Source organism: Myotis lucifugus, unplaced genomic scaffold, assembly GCF_000147115.1.
Source record: "Myotis lucifugus unplaced genomic scaffold, Myoluc2.0 scaffold_301, whole genome shotgun sequence".
NCBI lineage: Eukaryota > Metazoa > Chordata > Mammalia > Chiroptera > Vespertilionidae > Myotis > Myotis lucifugus.
The window spans coordinates 1,323,695-1,345,099 of NW_005871349.1; the positions used below are offsets into that span (position 1 = coordinate 1,323,695).

At 34.2% G+C, this 21,405-nt stretch overlaps 1 protein-coding gene across 1 annotated transcript in view; it reads right to left on the reverse strand.

The window, feature by feature from the left end:
- The window catches only part of ASZ1 (ankyrin repeat, SAM and basic leucine zipper domain containing 1), an 84,979-nt gene that overhangs the window by 22,458 nt on the left and 41,116 nt on the right, over window positions 1–21,405 (reverse strand). Inside the window, exons 5-10 of the mRNA XM_006100192.2 lie at window positions 10,259–10,370; window positions 9,609–9,743; window positions 8,191–8,315; window positions 7,341–7,416; window positions 5,725–5,781; window positions 4,415–4,524 (exon numbers count right to left, since the gene is read on the reverse strand). Of these exons, the coding sequence (XP_006100254.1) occupies window positions 4,415–4,524; window positions 5,725–5,781; window positions 7,341–7,416; window positions 8,191–8,315; window positions 9,609–9,743; window positions 10,259–10,370 (615 nt within the window). The remainder of the gene's footprint in view (window positions 1–4,414; window positions 4,525–5,724; window positions 5,782–7,340; window positions 7,417–8,190; window positions 8,316–9,608; window positions 9,744–10,258; window positions 10,371–21,405) is intronic.

The window sequence follows — 21,405 nt, forward strand, 5'->3', positions numbered from 1 at the left end:
GCGGGAAGAGACTGGACAAAAATCGTGCACCTATGGATGAGGACAGTGGGTGGGGAGTGAGGGCGAAGGGTGGGGTGGGAGCTGGAAGGAGGGGAGTTATGGGGGGGAAAAAGAGGAACAAATGTAATAATCTGAACAATAAAGATTTAATTAAAAAAATAAATAAAATAATTAAGACATAAAAAATATATAACTCTTCATTCCCTTTTCTTTCTGATCTTTACTTAAAATAACAGGAGTCATTACTTGTATCAGTTTTGTTTCCACGTAATATTTATGTAAGGCACACTTAGTACTCTTTAAATACTCAAATTTTATTTATTATCAATGAAAAGAATGAGTAATTACTGCAAGGGTATTTCATTAATGACCGGTGTCTTTTTTATTTAATGAGTTCAAGGAAATTAAGATGCATTGAGAACTCTCATTCAAAATATCAACTGAGAGCAGGTATAAAATTCTACATAGGCACTTCACACACACATATATATATGTATAATATAAACTTATAAACTCTTATTCAGATGAAAGGATGATAAGAACTCAGTCCAAATAAGTAAAATAATGAACAAAATTAGAGTTTTAATGAAATAAAAGGAAAATATATACCATCTATACTAATAGAGGAATATGCAAATTGTCCCAGGATGCCGTCACGGTAACGACTGAACAGCAGGCTGCGTGGGTGACCAGGACAGCAGGGGGGTTAGTGAGGGACGACCTTATTGACAACAGAGCTACTTATTGACAACAACAGGCTGTGTGTGGCAAGCAGGCTGGCAAGGGGGCTGTTGGGGGCAACCAGACCAGCAGGGGGGGCAGTGAGGGGCAACCAGGCCATCATGTGGGGGCAGTTGGGGGTGACCAGTCTGGCAGGGGGTCAGTAAGGGGCAACCAGACCGGTGGGGGGGGGGGCATAAGGGGCAACCAGGCTGGTGGTGGTGGGGCAGTTAGGGGCAACCAGGCCAGCAAGGGGGACAGTGAGATGCAACCAGGTCATCAGGTGGGGGTGACCAGGCTGGCAGGGGGGCAGTTAGGGGCAACCAGGTCGGCAGAGAGGGGCAGTTGGGGGCAACCACACCAGCACAGGGGGCAGTAAGGGGCGACCAGGCTGGTGGGGGTAGGGCATTTGGGGGCAACCTAGCTGGCAGGCAGAGGTGGTTAGTGGTGATCAGGCTGGCAGGCAGGTAAGCAGTTAGGAGCCAGCAGTCCCGATTGTGAGAGAGATGTCCCAGATTGGAGAGGTTACAGGCTTGGCTGAGGGGACACTCCCCCTCCCATGCACAAATTTTGTGCACCGGACCTCTAGTTCTTGTATAATGTTCAGAGCTACTGAGTATGGATAGGTAAGCTGTAAAAAATACAACTATGTGAATGGCTGCCCACCCCCAACCCAGAGCAGTACAGGATTCCCCCTATATATCTTTACATGGAAACCCTGATAATTCTGTACATATTTAAAGAATTAAAAATAAGCAGATATGGCATAGGTATAGTATATTGTATTACTTGATGAAGTTATGTATTTTCTACTGTGCTAAATATTACCAGGCCTCTCTCTGCCATAGAATTATACTCCGTGTCCCAGTGACATATGGCTGGCAGTGTGACTTGCTTTGGCAAATAAAATATGACTGAAAGTGACTGTTTTGAACAGAAGCTTTAAGAGTGACTGACTGGTTCTTTCAGCTCTCTTTTCCCTTTGCCACAAGAGCAGCATGTCCTGGTTGGGGCTGTTTCTCCAGCCTGTTCTCAGAATAATAACAAGGAGGAGAGCTACTTGCATTATATAAGTGATAAAGATATAAACTTTGATATCATAGATTTGATACTGCAGCATAACATAGTGTTCACCAGAGTAAAACAACAGACCATATTTTTAAAATGTAAAGTATTAAAATTTATACTTTAAATAAAGGTACTCCAAATACATGTACTCTGTGCTCATTGTAGAATATCTAAAAAAGTTAAAATAACCAGTATTCTTATCATCCAAAGAAAATGACTGATAACTATTTTCTTTCAGAATATTTTCTTATAGTACACATTTTTTTCCAGTATTTTTCTTATGCATGTATATAATTAGCACTATACTTCACACTCCATTTTATATTGTGCTTTTTATACTTATTGTATTTTCCCATGACATTAAGTCTCATAATAATATTAATGACACAATACATAATTATATTGATGCAATGTAATTCAACAATTCCCCTATTAAATATGTAGGTTTCTGATTTTAGAAAGCTTTTAAGTAACAGATGTAAACAATATATTTTTACATAAAATTTTGTATCTATACAGATTTTTCCTTTTGGCGGAGAAACAGTTTTCTTAATGGAAATATTTTTGAGATGCCTTTGATAAATTTAAGTAGACGTCAGATAGGCTTAGAGAAAAGGTCTAGCAGAAATTGTTGAAAATGTCAAGACATGAATGAAAACAACTATTGCTGTTCAAAATATCTCAAAGTAGTAATATAATAGTTATTAATATTTGTATAATACATTCTATAAATCTGCAAACATACTAAGGCTAAGTGTAGAAAAAATAAGTGTACTGTGCATGTGTTACTGTAGGAGAGACTATTTTAGAAAATTTACAACACAGAAGAAAGTATCTTAAAATAAATCAGTAGCTAAATTGTTAAAATCACATTATCAAAGATTATAATCAATCAGTTCAACTTTTCTTGCTGTTAGTTTTCTTATGACTTAATGACTAATTTCTTCTTTAAAGAATGACTTTGAATAAATGGGAAGTAAAACCTTTTCCTTAACAGCATATAAACAAAGTCTGTGATTTAATAACAAGGTCAAATTCCTAAAATATATGTCTTCCAGTTTTATTTTGTTAAAAAAAATTCAGCAGTTTTAATAAGTAAACCATTCAGTATTCTGCACATTCTTTAAGTGTATAAAATCCACAAAATAAATTTGTGTAGGCAATTCTGCCATCATACAAATAAGTTATATTAAAACATTTAATTTGCAAGTCAGCATGTAAAGCTTAGAATATTCCTTCATAAAATAAATTAAGTAAAGAAAATGAACCAAGTAATTCAAAGTTTGCTGGTTTTAATTCCTCACAACTGAAATCCTTCACAATGTGCTTAAGTGTTATTTTGAAGCAATTATGAGGAATTATTTTGAAAACATATCTTCTTGTTACAAAGAGGTATATTAAGAGAAAGGAATTTAACATTGTAATAAAGTTTTTTTAAAAAAACCTGGATCATCTATATTTTTCCTGAAAAACCTCTAAATTTTAAAATAATGTGGAAATCTATTATTCATGTGTTTAATGTTTATCATAGTTGCAACATTAGTTTTAGGCAGGCTAACTAGTGATAATACTACTGAATTTGTAAGTATTATATTTTATAGGATATAACTTGAGTGAACCTCAAGGAAATTAGGCTGACTGAAAAAAGCCAATCAAAAAAGGATATATCCTGTATGGTTCCATTTATATAATATTCACGAAATAACATTATTATAAAAATAGGTAACAAATTATTGGTTGCTAGGGGTTAGGGAAGAAGGGAGGGAGAGGTGTGGTTATAAAGGGGTACTATGAGGGAGCCTTGTGGTAATGGTATGTTAGGTGTATTGATTATGAAAGTAGGTACATGAAGCTATATTCTATCTTCTATAATGATAAAAGTGTTAATATGCTAATTAGACCAGACATCCTTCCGGATGACCTTCCGGACGAAGCCTGGGCTGTGAGGGAAGCCGGTGCCTGCAGCTGGGGGAAGGAAGGCCTACTCTTGCACAAATTTCCTGCATCAGGCCTCTAGTTATATGGTAAGATTGCATAGAGCTATATACATATATACAAATGAGTACATGTGTAACTGGTGAAATATGAATGAGCTATGTGGACTGTACCAATATCAGTTTTCTGGTTCTGATATTTTGCAAGATATTAAGCAAGATATTAACATTGGGTGAGACTGGATGAGGGTACATGGGGGTTCCTATAATTGTTTCAAAATAAAGTTAAAACTTTTAATACACAATAATACATTAATAAACTCAAATATTCTTTTCAAAATAGATTTTAGATTACTAATGTTATTAACTATCAGTGTGTGACAAATTTATAATATTGAAAATGAACTTTATAGCTGAAAATAGAGCTGAGCTATAGGAGAAACACTTTCTTGTTGCCCTAAATGAAAATATCATTACACTATATTTTCAATTTGACACTTAAATCTTGGTAAAAGAACTTCAAAGTCGACTTTATAAAGTATCTCCCATTTTATAACAAAGTGTTGCAAAATGAGCTATCTGGGGAAATGATGCCATCAAGTAAAATGACTGAAACATTGTCAAAATTAAACTGAAAAAAAAGAACAGTTGGTTCTAAACAGTATTAATGTAAACCAGTAAGTTAATTTTACCTGATTTCCAACTTTGCTATTTCAGGTAATTCTCCAAATTTTACTTCTTCTACCTCTAGTTCTTTAAGAGCAGCCAGAATTTTCTGTTGATCTCTACTGGTAATTCCATTCTAAATAGATATAATTTCAAGGTGCGATAAGATAGTCATACATGAATAATATTCAAAATTACTATAGAAGTTTTCTACTTGATTCACATCTTGAAAAAAGATACATATAGAAAAAATAACACTGAAAAAATGATTTGCTTGTAGCTGTGACTAAGAAGCTTACATTATTAAAATACTCAGATATGCAGTAACTTCAGTAAATTTTTTACAATACATAACAGTTGTGATGGATTCTAAAAATAAATGACTAGATTTTAATATGTAGTCTAAAAAACCACAGTAATACAATTTTTCCTTCAAAATATTATTTGAAATATCTGTGATTACATGAGAACTGTCTTCTTTATGTTTGTATTCTACCCTTAGTATTAACTAAATTTTCTTTCCTGGATTTAGCTAATTAGTATGTTTATTTCGATTTTCAGTGATACTAAAGATTTCAAGTTTCAGTGTGTTTATGCCAATGTGTTCCAATATGTTCAGAAAGATCATTACTTTTTAAGTGTCCTATTTATTAAAGTAACTCTCATATTCCCCACAGTGTTTTCAAATTGTTGCTTAATAATATCAGATGATGAAATAACAGGTCTTGACCATTGTGAAAATCCAGCAAAAGGCAATATTTGGATGACACGTTCATACTCACACAAAAAACACCTCTTATTTCTAAGTAACCTGTTTTAAAATTTTAATTTATATTTAAAAATAAAGGAGGAGTTTTAATTGAAATGTCATGACTAATCAAAAGAAAAATCAACTCGTAAGATTTTAAATGTTCTTAAAATAACAACACCATAACAGAAAATTTTGGTTATCTATAATCATATATAATAAAAAACTAGCAAAATATCACTCATGGTCTATAGCAGTGATGGTGAACCTATGACACGCGTGTCAGAGGTGACACACAAACTCATTTTTTTGGTTGATTTTTCTTTGTTAAATGGCATTTAAATATATAAAATAAATATCAAAAATATAAATCTTTTTTATACTATGGTTGCAAATATCAAAAAATTTCTATATGTGACACAGCACCAGAGTTAAGTTAGGGTTTTTCAAAATGCTGACACGCCAAGCTCAAAAGGTTCACCATCACTGCTCTATAGCCTAGGATCTTTAAAATAGAAAATAAAAGGTTCCATCTAAAATTTTAGAAATATGAAAGATTATGTCTGCAGTTTTTGAAATTGATACTACCTTTGTAAACTCATCTTTCCTCATGGTCAAAAGATGTCTTAAAGTTATATCCCTTTCCTGTAGAAAGGAAAAAGAATGCCACCTTTTAATATAAATAAAACAGTAGATGAGGAAGTAGCCACATGTATATAAGTTAGTTACAAGCTACCTTCCTAAACAACTTTCAACTTTCTAGAGGGGATAGGATTATGCAGGTACAGAATTACACCACTAGGTAAATAGTAATAAATGTCAAAATATGTATAATTACCTTAAAAAGTATAAATATAGCTAGTTTTCCAGATTCAAAGACAATGATTACAATTTATATTTACTCTATGTGATTGGATAGAAATTATGCTTTATGAATATTTAAAATTTCTATTTATATTACATTAAACCACCAATAACATTTAGTTTTACTCAATGTATCTCAAATAAGTTTCAAGATTGTACAAGGAAGTCTAATTTTGAACTACCCAAACAGAATGTGTGTATTTCGAACGACAGCCTATCATAAATAGTGCTTTAATCCTTCAGTATCAGTTAACATATATATATGCCTAAGTGACCTGTTGACTGGCCGACTGGCCGGTAGCTATAACGTGCATTGACTACCAGGGGGCAGATGCTCAATGCAGGAGCAAAAACCACAGAGATGGAAACATGGAACAGACTGATGAATCTCAGAGGGGGAGGGCGGAAAGAGATTAACCAGAGATCTTATATGCATCCTAGAGGCCTGGTGGGGTCCCTTGGCCTGGCCAGCACCCTCTCGCAATCTGGGACCCCTTGGGGGATGTTGGAAAGCCAGTTTCAGCCTGATCCCCTCAGGCCAGGCTGAGGGACCCCACCAATGCACGAATCTGTGCACTGGGCCTCTAGTTTGAAAATAAAAGAGGAATTAAATATACACACAGAAAAGCATAGAAAAACATCAAGTTAGGGTGCACTGATGGGATCCCTCAGCCTGGCCTGCGAGGATTGGGCCAAAACTGGCTCTCTGACACCCCTGAGGGGTCCCAGATTGCGAGAGGGTGCAGGCCAGGTTGAGGGACCCCACCAGTGCACGAATCCGTGCACCAGGCCTCTAATTATCTTATAATTGTCATCTATTCAAACCCCATAATTCATACCAAAAGTACCTATAACAGTGGATGGCATATGAATTTAATCTTTATGATAACCCTACATTAGGTATTATTATCATCAGCATGAAAAAAGGAGATATTTAAGTAACATATTTCAGTTAATAATTATTAAAGCAAGAATCTGATCCCAGGTTTATTGGGTTTAAAATCATGCTTCTTCTAATATTCTATACAGGAAGATTAGCAATTGCAAAAACAAAGGGCTTAGATGTACAAGCAGGATCTCGTGAAGCTTTAGGCAGTAAGTAAAAGCTGTTTATCCCAGCCATAAAATTTACATAAATTTCTAGAATAATAAATTTTTAAAAAGCTTATAAGTACAAACTTTTGAAACTCTTTTAAGTACAGATTTTCAAAATGCTTTAAGTACAAATTACAGAGAATAGTGCATTTGGGACTCTTGATATGCATGTTTATGGGTATTTAATGTCATGTTAACCAACAAATATACATAAGTAATTTACTGTAGCTTATACAATGTCTTACCTTTAATAAATCTGTCAAATGTTCAAGTCCAAGACCATGTAAAAATACTTCCAGGTCTCCAAATGCTGTATATGAACTATATATATTTATAGCAATGTCAATTTCAGAAAAAGACTATAAATGCCCAAACAATAAATAAGTATTTATAATGCAGAGAAAGAATGAGAATGAGTAAAAATGAATATATGTAAAATATATTTGCATATTTACACAACAGCTCTATGTTATATCAGGAATAAGAAAGGTTTCTTGAGTAAAGGTATAAGTAAACATGTGATAGTAAATGGTGATAGTAAAATATAGATAATCTTTCCTAAGAATTAAAATAAGTGCTGATATATATGTGTGTGTGTGTGTGTGTGTGTGTGTGTGTGTGTGTATATATAAATTTTGTACAAGAAAAACTAATTGCAGAAAATAAGAATTTAATAATAATTTTAAATGTGGGTAAATAGATAACAATTTTTTGGCCTATACTGAACAATGGTGTTCAGAAAAAAATGTGTATTTTTAATTTTAGCTTATAAAAATCAGAAATCTGCTAAAAACTTAGTGTTCAAAAAAACTGAGCACTAACAAAAACATAATCTTAGAAACTTTTAGAAATAAATTTTATTGTGGATATTTTGTATAAAGTCAAAAATTATCCTCATTACTGTCAATACACACATATAAAATTTTTCTAAAATTCTGGAGAATAAAGCACTTAGAAAACAAACATTTCTAAGTGATATTTAAAAATTCTTATAAGTTTAAGATATCATATATCACATTTACTAGAAGTAATAAAATCATGCACAATTTTTACTGAATTATAGGTATTCTGTTGAACAGTAAAAAGGTTTTTTACCTAAATATGCTATCTTTTTCTTTATCAGAATCCGTTGTCAATAGTTTACAAATAGTCTCTTCTTTAGTTAGCTGTTGAAGCTTTCCTTTCAATGGATTTAAAGTCAAAGAAAGAAAGCTGAAGATCTGAAAAAAGTTGAACCATTCAAATACAGTTAACAATATTATATACTATTACTTAGAAGAAACTAAATGTGATTATTTTATATCTAGAACAGTGGTTCTCAATACAGTTCCTCATGTTGTGGTGACCCCCAACTATAAAATTATTTTTGTTGCTACTTCATAACTGTAATTTTGCTACTGTTATGAATCATAATGTAAATATCTGATATGCAGGATGTATTTTCATTGTTACAAATTGAACATAATTAAAGCATAGTGATTAATCACAAAAACAATATGTAATTATATATGTGTTTTCCGATGGTCTTAGGCGACCCCTGTGAAAGGTTCGTTTGACCCCCAAAGGGGTCGCGACCCACAGGTTGAGAACCGCTGATCTAGAAAGAATTTTTTTCCAAGGTGAGAGGGACTGAACTTTCACAATTTACTATCCTGAGAATAACTTTTTATAAATTAAGCAAATATTTCCTTGATTAAAATAATAACCAGAGCCCTGGCCAGTTTGGCTCAATAGATAGAACATCGGCCTGTGGACAAAAGGGTCCCAGGTTTGATTCCGGTCAAAGGCACCTGCCTGGGTTGCAGGCTCAGTCCAATGTGCAGGAGGCAGCCAGTCAATGGTTCCCTCTCATCATTGATGTTTCCACCTCTCTCTTCCTCTCCCTTCCTCTCTGAGATCAATAAAAATATATTTTAAAAAATAAAATAAAATAGAATAATAACCAGAAAAGAAGTAGATCTAATTAAAAATAGAAAAAACAAAATAATATACTAATTAATATTTTCCATACAATATAAAACAAAACGAAAAATTCCATTTTGGTAAGTAACTCAGATTGAGTACTAAGTTAGTACTTTAAATACATAGTTAAGTAGGTAGAAAGTAGTAAGCATGGCTAAACGTATACAAATCCCAACTCCATACCTCAAAAAGATATGGGTAAATTCCTTAGTTTTAAAATCTAACTTTTTAGTAATTCAAGGTTATGCTACATAATTAGCCAAAATACAAAATTAAATCTCACTTTAAGAAACAATTTAAAACTCAAAATAATCGTTCATATTCATATTGTTCTTTGATGTTCTTTAATGTTCTATTTCAGTGTCACATACCCTAGATTTAATAATGCAATAAACTAATTAAAAGTCCTCAAATCTTCAAAGCTTAGAAGAAAAAAAACTACAAATTTCTTCTTCAAGTTTCACAGAGCTTTAGTTGTCAGCATTTACTCTAGAATACAAATGACAACATAACATGCCATAGAAAATTTAGTTTAATATATAAAAGAATACCTCTAGATGTTTATTTCTTTTTGCAATCTCGCTTGGTGTATTTCCATGTTTGGTTTGTAGCATTTTATTAGCTCCAAGTTCAAGCAACTTCAAAACTACATTTTTATGACCCTGACGTGCTGCCCATGTTAAAGCCTGGACAAGTGGGAGGCGGGGAGGAAAACATTGTTTAAAAAGAGGAACTATATATGAGAGGGAGAGAACAATTAAAATAAAAAAGTAAACATGGTTAATTAATGAAATGATGCAATCTCTTCCTTTCACAATTTAATGTAAACATATTTCCAAAGTTGTAATTGCAAAGCAAACTTCCAGTACTCAGTATAAAAGAAATGTTTTACACACTCAAGTGATGTTATATAATAAAATGGTCTATCTGCCAACTACTGAATTGTGTTCTATAAAAAAAGAATTCTAAGTGTATTCTGGAGCCCAGGTTTTGTTGTGTGTTACAGCTTCTTTGTCAATGGTGAGGACCAAGAGAGACAGATAATTCCTTTTTTATATTTCAGCTGTTGCTTTTCTTCATCAAAACGCAATTATATCCTAGCCCTTCTGTAACTTTTATTTCAAACATATTTGTGGCCTAATACTAATAATTATATCAATGTCTTAGAAATAAAAAGGAACACTGTGTAATGGATTCTCACAGTATAACCATTTTCATCCTGGGTATTAACTTCTGCTCCATGAGCAACAAGGAGAGCAACCACCTGAGGGTGACCATCTCGTGCAGCATACATGATTGGAGTCATAAGTCTTCTAAAGAGGAGGAAGAAAAGAAACATTTGTGTTAATGCTTCCATTAATAGTTACTCAAGTTCATGAATACACAATACCATCAGTATTGCTTTGAAAGCAAAAAGAGAAATGAAAGCTTTTAATAAATCAGATTATTTAAAATCCAATCTCATGGCAAATAATAAAAAAAAACACTTAAAAGTATAGCATGTGTACACAGCACCCTCTAGTGAAGAAACATGTTTAAGAAAAAAATCACAAAATAAACCACACTTTCTAATTTGAAGTTTCGTTAATTTACATATTCATATAGAAACATATCAGAGTAGCCGCACTGTGCTTATGCTGAGAATATAGTAATGAGTAACACAAAAAAGGTCCCTATCCTCAGAGAAATGTTCAAACTGAATGCTTATTGTATTTTATATAGCAGTTTGCTGAAATAAAAATGTAAATTTAAAACTTTCTCTATTTCGTAAAGTATTCTATTACAATTCTACTTCAGTTTACCACTGAAAGAATTCTACTTCCGTTTACGACTGAAATAATTTTACCCTGACTTGGAGGCTTACTCTAATCAAGAAAGAGATCAATATAATAGTTCAGCCAAATTCTCTGAGACTATTTTCAGGGAGAGCATAGTGGTTTCCCTCTAGTGTAGCTGTGGGCAAACTACGGCCCGTGGGCCGGATCCGGCCTGTTTGAAATGAATAAAACTAAAAAAAAAAAAGACTGTACCCTTTTATGTAATGATGTTTACTTTAAATTTATATTAGTTCACACAAACACTCCATCCATGCTTTTGTTCCGGCCCTCCGGTCCAGTTTAAGGACCCATTGTGGCCCTCGAGTCAAAAAGTTTGCCCACCCCTCCTCTAGTGTATCATTTTCCAAAATTACAGATTGAATCCCTCTACCTCTAGAAATTAGTCATCCTCTGGACCTATTACAAAGGACACCAAATAGGTCCTATCGGTTCTATTTGGGCTGAACTTATATTGTGGTCTGTTTTAAAGGAGGTCTGGGATTCTAGGCCTAATCTTCCGGAGTCACCTCAAATATCTAATTTATATACAAAGAACTTCACAAAAGAACAATGAATTTCAGAATTCGCTATTTTGATCTCATTAAAGAAATTCATGGTTACTCACATTATATACACTACCTTGAAACAGAATACTTCGTTATTAGGTTTATTAACATAAGGTACAACCTAACTCTAATCACTGCACTCCAATGACTTTAGCACAAAAAGATTTACACATTTATCTGTTTCTTCTATTTCCCAGTATATTACAACTTTAATGTTTTACTGGAAACTATATGTAGTTGCCAAACATTGCCTCTTTTACCTTGAATATCTCCTATACAGTGCTTTCATTAGACAATTTTTACATGATGAAGAGTGAATTTCCTGGATAACTTAAGCAAACAGAAAATATATACAAAAGAAAAAATTTGAGTCAACTAATCATTCAAAATGTTCAATAAGTATAAATCAGATCTCTTGAGGCCTTTCCTCCATCCCCCTTTCCCCACAATAGCTCAAATCTGCTCCTTCCAATCTTTCCTATTTCACAAAGCTACCATTAACCACAGGCCTAAGACTAAGCATTATTTGTGACTATTCTCCATCACTCCATATATAAGACATCAGCAGGTCCTATTGGATTTACCTCATAATATATTATGAAGCTAACCACTTCTCACATCTTGTTAGCCATTATAAGCAGTCCAAGCTATCATTATCTTTCTCTGATCTATATTATTGTGTAAGTCTCAGAATTGTTCTCCATGATTCCTCCTTTGGCCACTTCCAGTTTATTCTTTATGAAAATGCCAAATTACCCCCCTTTCAGGGACTGTGAAAGTGCTGTTCCCTCTACCTTTCTCTAAATCTTCATATTGTACATTTCTTTCTCTTTAGATTCTTAAGAAAAAAATCAATAAAATTGATAAAATATAGCCAAACTGATCATGATAAAAAAAGGTGACACAAATCACCAATGTCAGGAATAAGAGAAGTGATATCAGTACAGAGTCTCCAGAGTTTGAAGTATAAGGGAATATTTATGCCAATAAATTTAAAATTTAATTAACTGATTAATTTATTTATTTTTAATGGAATTGTTCGTATATTTGTATTCTATTGCTACATAATAAATGATCAAAAACTAGGTGATTTAAAACACCCATTTACTAATCAGAATTCTGTAGGTCAAATTTTCAAGTATGGCACATGACTGGGTTTGTGCTCAGGGCATCTCAAAACAGTTATCATATTGGCCAACCCCTAGGAAAGAATTTCATTTACATGCTCATTTAGGATGTTAGCAAAATTTAGTTCCTTGTGGTTGTGGGACCAAGGTCACCATATTCTTTTATTTTTTTAAATCTTCATTGTTGAAAATATTACATATGTCCCCTTTTTGTATATTTGATCATGAAACACAGGATAAATTTCATAAACTCACTCCACAATATAGCAAAATTGGTAACCTAACTAAAGTAAGCTGGCTAAAGTATAATCTCAAAGAGGTGATACTCTGGCAGAGTATCCAAATAAGGTGACATAAAAGTGTAAGTGTCCCATTTGATTGAACCTTATTACTGAAAATTATAACCAAAATTTTCTGAATTTGAAGTGAAATTTGTTCTGAAATTGTACTGAAAACTGAGGTTCTTCCAAATTTCTCTTAATCTCAGAAAGCAGAGGGATATAGTTTTCTGTTTGTAAATTCACATGGGTATAAATGGCTTCTTATAGATGCCTATTTCCTCTTAGATAAGAAAACTACTAGACGTATAGTTTGCTTACTAAAAAGCTTCAGAACACTACTAAAATGTTACAACGCTTATATTAGTTTCTAACTTCTAAGAAAAGTTGAATTTACTGAATGGAATAGCAAAACTATCAGTAATAGGATCTAGATTACATAAAACATATATTACTCAGCTTCTAAACTGTTTTTTTCCTTTTTTATTGAATTCATTGGGGTGACACTGGTTAACAAAATTATATAGGTTTCAGGTGCACAATTCTACGACACATCATCTATACACTGTATTAATATTCACCACCCCAAGTCAAGTCTCTGTCCATTACCACTTAATACCCCAATATCCTCCTCAACCCCCCACCCCTGCCCTCCTACCCTGCATTCACCACATTGTGGTCTATGTCTATGTGATGGTTTCCTTTGCTTTGCAAAGTTTTCAGTTTGATATAGTCCCATTTGTTTATTTTTCTTTTGTTTCCTTGCCAAGGGAGATATATCAGAAAATATATTACTATTAGTAATGTCCAAGATTTTACAGTCTATATTTTCTTTTAAGATTTTCATAGTTTTGAGTCTAATGTTTAAGTCTTTAAATCCATTTTTAGTTTATTCTTATGTATGGTGCAAGAAGGTGGTCTAATTTAATTTTTTTACATATCTGCTCAATTTTCCCAGCACCATTTATTGAATGGACTATTTTTACTCCATTGTATGTTTTTGCCTTCGTTGTCAAATATTATTTGACTATACAAGCTTGGGTTTATTTCTAGGCTCTCTCTTCTATTCCATTGATCTATATGTCTGTTTTTATGCCAGTGCCATGCTATTCTGATTAATATGGCTTTGTAGTATACTTTGATATCATATAACATGACTCCTCCAAATTTAATATTCTTTTCTCAATATTGTTGTTACTATTCAAGGTCTTTTGTGGTTCCATATAAATTTTGGGGATATTTGTTTTAGTTCTGTGAAATATGCCATTGGTGTATTTTTTTAAATCCTCACCCGAACCAGCAACTTTTTGGTGCATGACTTGATGCCCAACTACTGAGCCACACCGGCCAGGGCATAGCCTCATTTTCTAAAAATTCTTTTTAGTTTGTGCTGCTCTGATTGTTTGTTTGTTTGTTTTCTAACTTGTTTTCCAAATTGGATCCTCTGCTTTATGCAACCTATTGTTGTCTCCATTTCTTTTAGCTCTTTTTCTGGAGATTTATCCTGTTCTTTCATTTGAGGCCTTTTTCTTTGTCCATTTTGGCTGCCTCTTTATGTTTGTTTCTATGTATCAGATCATCTATGACTACTTGTCTTCACTTGGTGGCCTTATGTAGTAGGTGTTCTGTGGGACCCAGCAGTGCAGTTTCCTTGATCACCTGAGCTGGATGCTCCAGGAATGGCCCTTGTGTGGGTTATGTGGGCCCTCCTCTTGTAATTGAGTTTTGATTGCTATTGGCCCATTTGTGTGTGGGATGGGGTCTCAGGCTGGCTGACCGTTGAGGCTCAACCGTGACCATGTATGCAAGCTGCTGTGCAGGTGTTAACCACAAGAAGTGAAATTCACCTCAGCAGGGTATAGCCCTTGCCGAGATTTCCTTTTGGATACACTTCTTGTGAAGCATATTAGATCCTTCTTTGACGTTGTTTGAAGCTGGCCATTGGGTGTGTTGGCTCTGAGTCTCTTGGGAGGGTACGTACCAATGTTAAGATGTTATCTGTGACTGGCCCTTGGCAACCTGTTTTGGAGCAACAAGTGATCCACAATCTGTGGCTGCCTTTGCTGGGCTTGGGTACACATGGGAAGGACCAAGCTGTGCACCAAGGCCAGCTTTTACTAGCACCAAGCCCAGAGGCCTTTCATCAAAAGTCCCAAGGCAGCCAGAGTTCACCTCTGCCTGTCAGCTTCCTGTTAAGCTCAGTCTCCTGGTTGTACTCCTCAGCAGGGTGTAAGCTTAACAGGGTGGGGTGAGAGGGAGTCCAGATGATAAGACTATTGCTTTCTCCCAGGCTCATGCAATACAAGGGGAGAGTTCCGCTCAAGAAATATGGTTCCTGCAGTATGGGAGAATGACTCAGTACAGAGATACTGGCAGCTGTCTCTTTCAGCTCCCTCCCCAGAGGGATAATGCCCAATCTCACCTCACATGACTCTAGTCAACTCTGCCCTCCCTCTACTGGAGCTCTGGGTGACTGGCTGTGAATGAAATTTTGTGTGTTAGCCCTGTGTCTCTAGTGGACTACCATCTCTCTCTGGTGGACAGAACTCTGCTGCTGTTCACAGCCAGATGTTCTGTGGGTGCCTTTTCTAGGCTCTGATGCTCTGGGCTGAGGAACCTGGCTCGGGGTTTAGACCCCACACTTCTCAGAGTGAATCTCAGCTGACCCAGGAGGTGTAAGGCCAGCCCTTTTCATGTCTCCACCCTTCCTATCAGCCTTGATGCTGCTTCTCTAAATCCTTGGTTATAAGACTTCTTTCTCTTCAGCTAGTCTTCAGTTAAGTTACTCAGGATTTTTGTTCTATAATTTAGTTGGTCCTAGGAAGAGGTGAGTGTAGCATCCACCTACTCTGCCACTATGTTGCATGACAGTTTTGAAAGAGGAGAGAATAATTCTCCCAGTGCTTTTGCATCTATAGAGACTTGTAACCTCTGTAATTGTCTGCTTGCTATTGATTAATGAAATCTAAGTAAACTCTTCATTTTTAAAAATGCTTCTTTATTTATGACAATGTTATAAACTCTCCAGGTAAGTTATAAAACTTTATAACTGATCTACTCAAGGGACATGGTAATTTGTGGTATTGATAATTTTACTTCCAATATCAGTTTTCATCTTATTTATTTCCTGATATTTAATGTAAAAAATTCTCTTCTTCCATGCACTTTTTTTTTGCCTGCTACTTCTAATACATGATTGCTTTGACAAAGGTTATGCGGACTCCTTTTATTTTTCTAGAACTTAAAACTATGTATTTCAGAGGCTTCTGTCCTCAATACCATTACCTTTGTTCACTACATAAACAACACGCCTGAAGGCTCTCACCTACTCTCATGACTTTATTCTCAACATACAGTTGACTGCTGAATCCATTAGCTCTAGCCCAGGCTTTGCTCCTGAGCTACAGATCTTATCTGTCACTACCACCTGGGTACCCCAAGAAAACTCAAAATCAAATCTGAAGTCACCATCTTTGTTCCCTGACTACCCCAGAGGTACTTATTTTTTGGGGTTTTGGTACCTACCTGGTATAAATATTTGCTAAATGAATAACATAATTTTGATTGTTTGATTTTCAGCCATTATGTCTATTTTTAATTATGACTTCACTGAATTTGGTTTTAGCTAATATATTACTATGTTTTAATCAGTGAGCTTTACCAATTATATTACTTTCCTTTTTTGTTAACATGGTTAAACTTATTTCTGACATTATTTTTGTGCTTTTTATTTACCATGCTCCCATGGTAATTACATGCTTCCATGTCTCATTTTTAGCCTTGTCAGAGTGATCAAGTTCTATTTGTTCTATCAAATCCTACCCTTACCTCTGATCTCTTGATCTGAAAGTTTATAACATCCTTATTTTCTTTTAGTATTTACTCTTGAATCCTCACCTCTTCCCAATATCTCCTGACCTATTTTTATAAAATTCATTTCCTTAATATTGAACTATTTCTTTCTTAATCCTCACCCAAGGATATGTTTATTGATTTAGTTGCCTCCCTATGTGTCCCAACCAGGGATGGAACCTACAACCTTTCGGGTATACAAGAACATGCTCCAACCAACTGAACCACCAGGCGGGGGGTGAACCATTTTTTAAAGTTAACATGCATCCCATTTGAATCACTAGATAGTATTCATTTAATTTTCTGATAACATTCATTTTGCTGATTTATTCATTATGCTCTGATCATTCATTATGCTCTGCAACTACCTAAGTTATATTAGTGTAATCTATTCCTTGGAAGTTTAAAGAAGTAAACTGTTAAACTCTCTGAGTCCAGGACTTTTGGGGAAGTTAATTCCTGACAATTTTTCTAAAAAGATAGATGGAAATTTAACATAAAAACTAAAAAGCAACAACAATATCAGTATGAACACAAACAAACTAGAAATAACAGGTCAACACATAAAACGTAAGCTAAAAGGTCCATGTATACAAAAAGTCTTATAAATCTCTAAGAAATATGTGGAACCACCAAATTGAAAAATGGCAAAGGTCACAGGCACTTAATATACAAGGAAATATAAATCACTCACAAAAACATGGAAGACATCAATTAAGTATTACTGAAAAGATGCAAATTAAATGAAGTATCATTATTAATAAATCATATTGGAAAATTTTAAATATCAAAAATATCCAGTGATATCACTGTGCGGGTCCTTTCAAATACTGTTGGAAGTAGTATAAAGTGATTCAACTTTTTCAAAGACAATTTGGCAACACATATCAAAATTCTAAATAAACATATCTGTGAGTCGGCAACCCTACTTTAGGAATGTGTTCTATTGAAAACCTACACAAGTTGCCAGAGATGCTCAATATAACATTGTTTTCTAATACTAAAAATCTGAAAACTACCCCAATGTTCTTCAGTAAAATATGAAGTTAAGCAATTATTTCATATCAATACAATGGAATATTATGCAGCCAATATAAAAAGAGAACTATATCTATACATACTGACAAGTATAGTGCCCATGAAACACTGACCAGTTGAAAAAGCCAATTGCAATACAGTATACAGGGTGGGGCAAAGTAGGTTTGCAGTTGTTCATATGGAAAATAATAATCTATATTAATAAAAGCATAATATGCTAATTAGACCAGATGTCCTTCAGGACCTCCCTCCAGACGACCTTCCAGACGAAGCCAGGCTATAAGGGAAGCCAGGGTCCCAGGTGCCAGAGGGAAGCCGGTTCCAGCAGCCGGGGGTAGGAAGGCCTACTCTTGCACGAATTTTGTGCATCAGGCCTCTAGTAAATAACAATACAAGAATAAACTTTGTTTCTCAAACTCACAACTGTAAACCTACTTTTGCCCCACCCTATGTACTGTATAATACCATTTAAAAACAAAACAAAAATGCTAACACATGGAAGAAGTTCTGCAAAAACAAATAACAACCGTCTATAAAAACTGAAGAGTAAGAGAAAAAGACTTCACTTTCTAAGTTACATACTTTTAAAAATTTTTTTAACAAAAACCTTGCATTGTCAAAATTTTAAATAAAAATCAATTTTGAAAACTATCTTGATACAATATAACTAATATTCTTCAAATTCAGACAAATTTACTTGCTATTTTCAATTTTGAATATGTAGTCCATGGCCTTTTAATTGAACCTCTTGGCCCCAATTCATCCTCAACTCGGTGTCAGAATAACCTTTATAAAATAGTATGTTCATTCTTATTATAATTGTTCAATAGTTTTCAGGATTAAATTCATTTTTTAAACTTTTGAACAATAGTAGATACAGAGGCAGAGCTGCCTCAAACTGATTGTCAAACTGCAGCGGGAAGGCCAGGGAGGGTTGGGGGGCAGGAGGGAGGGGGGTAAGAGATCAACCGAAGGACTTGTATGTGTGCATATAAGCATAACCAATGAACATAAGACACTGGCGGGTAGGGGAGGCCAGGGGATTGTCAAGGGCGGGGAAAAAAAAGGACACATATGTAATACCCTTTGTAATACTTTAAGCAATAAAAAAATTCATTTTTTAAGCATAGATTACACAGGTTATTACCTAGCCAATGATGAATATGAGTTTTGCTCATTTTCTACACCAATTTCATATGATCTGGTTTCATAAGTTACAAATTACCTGAATCAAATGGGCTCTTTCTCTGCCTAAACATGCACCCACATTGAATTTTCTCTTTTCCCTTTTTAATATGTTTTTATTTTATTTTAGAGAAACATCAATTGGCTGCCTCCTGCATGCCCCCTACTGGCATTGAGCCAGCAACCTGGGCAATTCCCTGACCAGGAATTGAACCAACAACCTCTTGATGCAATGGACGACACTTAAGCAACTGAACCATCCCAGCCTGGGCATGAATATCTTTTTCTACCATAGTTACTGGTAGTTGGCTAACTCCTATTCATTTTGTAAACCTCAGTTCAAATGATATACTTCTAGGAAGCTTCTTCCATTTATCATCTTCATCTCAGTTAAATTCTCCTAATTTTGATTCCTAGAGACATCTTATTCTACCTCTAATATTACTATGTTATAAATACCTTTAAGTTTTGTTATCTATACTGTCAAATTCTTCAGGTTTTAATCTTGTATCTTCTAGTGCTTAGCATATATTGTCTAACAAAACCCAGCTGAATTTACTAGTAATACTAAGTTGTATTTTTATCCATCTACCAAGTTTCCTCAAAATTGTTAATGGCTAAGAATGGGTTAAAAAGAATAAGATTTATATATGTTACCATAATTGAAAAAATTATTTTAGGATAATACAGAGCCTTTCATTCATCTTACTTTCTTGTTATTTCATTTCTACAAAACCTCCACTAGATGGCATACATGATAAAGTAGAAACAAAATTCTCAGTCTGGCAGGGGAAAAAAATGTACCTTCATAATGATAGATGTTTCATTTCTCTGTACCAAGTGTAAAATGGTTGGTTTGTCTTCATGTCAGATTTTGACTGTGTAGTTCAGTATTATCTGCTGTTTTTATTCTATTTAATCAGCTTTAGCAGGGAAATTTATGGAAAACTATAAATTTGACAATGATTAAATGCTACAAATAGGACATCCATTTCCCAACTATCAGAGTAGTTTTATTAGATCAACCCTTCTACTAACAAAGGTTATAAAAGCTGTAAAATACAAACTATGTTTGAGGCATTGTAGAAAAACTAAGGAAGCAAGAACATGAGAAGCCAAGATCCTGGTAGAAAACTAGCATTTGTTGAGTCCTATAATAGATTCTAATAAGAATACATGTTATAATCTCCAGAATAGCCACTCAAAGAATAATAGAATAGAGAAATTAGCAAGATAGACACTGAATAAAAAAATTGAATCCAAAAACAACCTTGGACAAAAGAGTACTAACTAAACAGAACAGATATATCAGCATGCACCCTAAATACAAATGGACTAAATATTTCAATTAAAATAAACTATTATTAATAAATCTCGATTTTAAAAAGTGATCTATACATTGTTTACTTTAAATAACAGCATATAGAAAGGTTGAAAAAAGATATACCATCAAAACAAAAACACTAAGCTAAAAGACAGCTGATATAGCTATTCTAATAGGAAAGTGTATTGCAATAAAGAAGTATTACTCTCAAACAGATTGTCAAACTGCAGCGGGAAGGCCAGGGAAGGTTGGGGGGCAGGAGGGAGGGGGGTAAGAGATCAACTGAAGGACTTGTATGCATGCATATAAGCATAACCAATGGACATAAGACACTGGGGGGTAGGGGAGGCCAGGGGATTGTCAAGGGCTGGGGGGAAAAAAAGGACACATATGTAATACCCTTTGTAATACTTTAAGCAATAAAAAAAAGAAAAGAGAAGTATTACTACATTTACTGAAAATCACACTGCATAAGAATAAAAAGTCATTGTATCAGGAATATGGTGGCCTTAAGCAAATAAGCAAAAGTGGACCAAAATACATATTACAGTAGCTAACAGAAAAAGCCAAAAAAATTAGTAGTCAGCTAGAAGATTTGAACAACATAACTAATAAATGTGGCTTAATTAATACACATAGACTATTACAACAACTACTACCAAATTACATTATTTTTTATGTACGTGGAATACTTGCAAAAACTGACCATAGGCTGGGCCATCAAGAAAATCTTGATAAATTTCAAAGATGTGAAATATATAGAACATATTCTCATGCCACAGTGGAATTAAGCTAGAAATCAATAACAAAAAGAAAACTAGAAGAAAAAAGAACTGTGACATATTCAAACACTGAAAGATATCTCAGCAATAAAAACAATTAAACTACTGCTATAAAAACATGAATGTAAATAAAAATACTAGGCTGAGTGAAATAACTCACACACTAAGAGTATCTAACATATAATGTACTAAATAAAAGAGAGTAAAAAATAAAAACAAGAGTTGTTGCCTCTAGGGGATTGTCTTGAAAGGGACCTAAGGAAACTTGCTAGGGAAATGGAAAAATGAATGTGAGCTACATGGGTGTATTTATTTGTCATACTTGAAACTGTACATTTAAAAACTATACATTTCACTTCGTAAATCAGATCTCAATAAA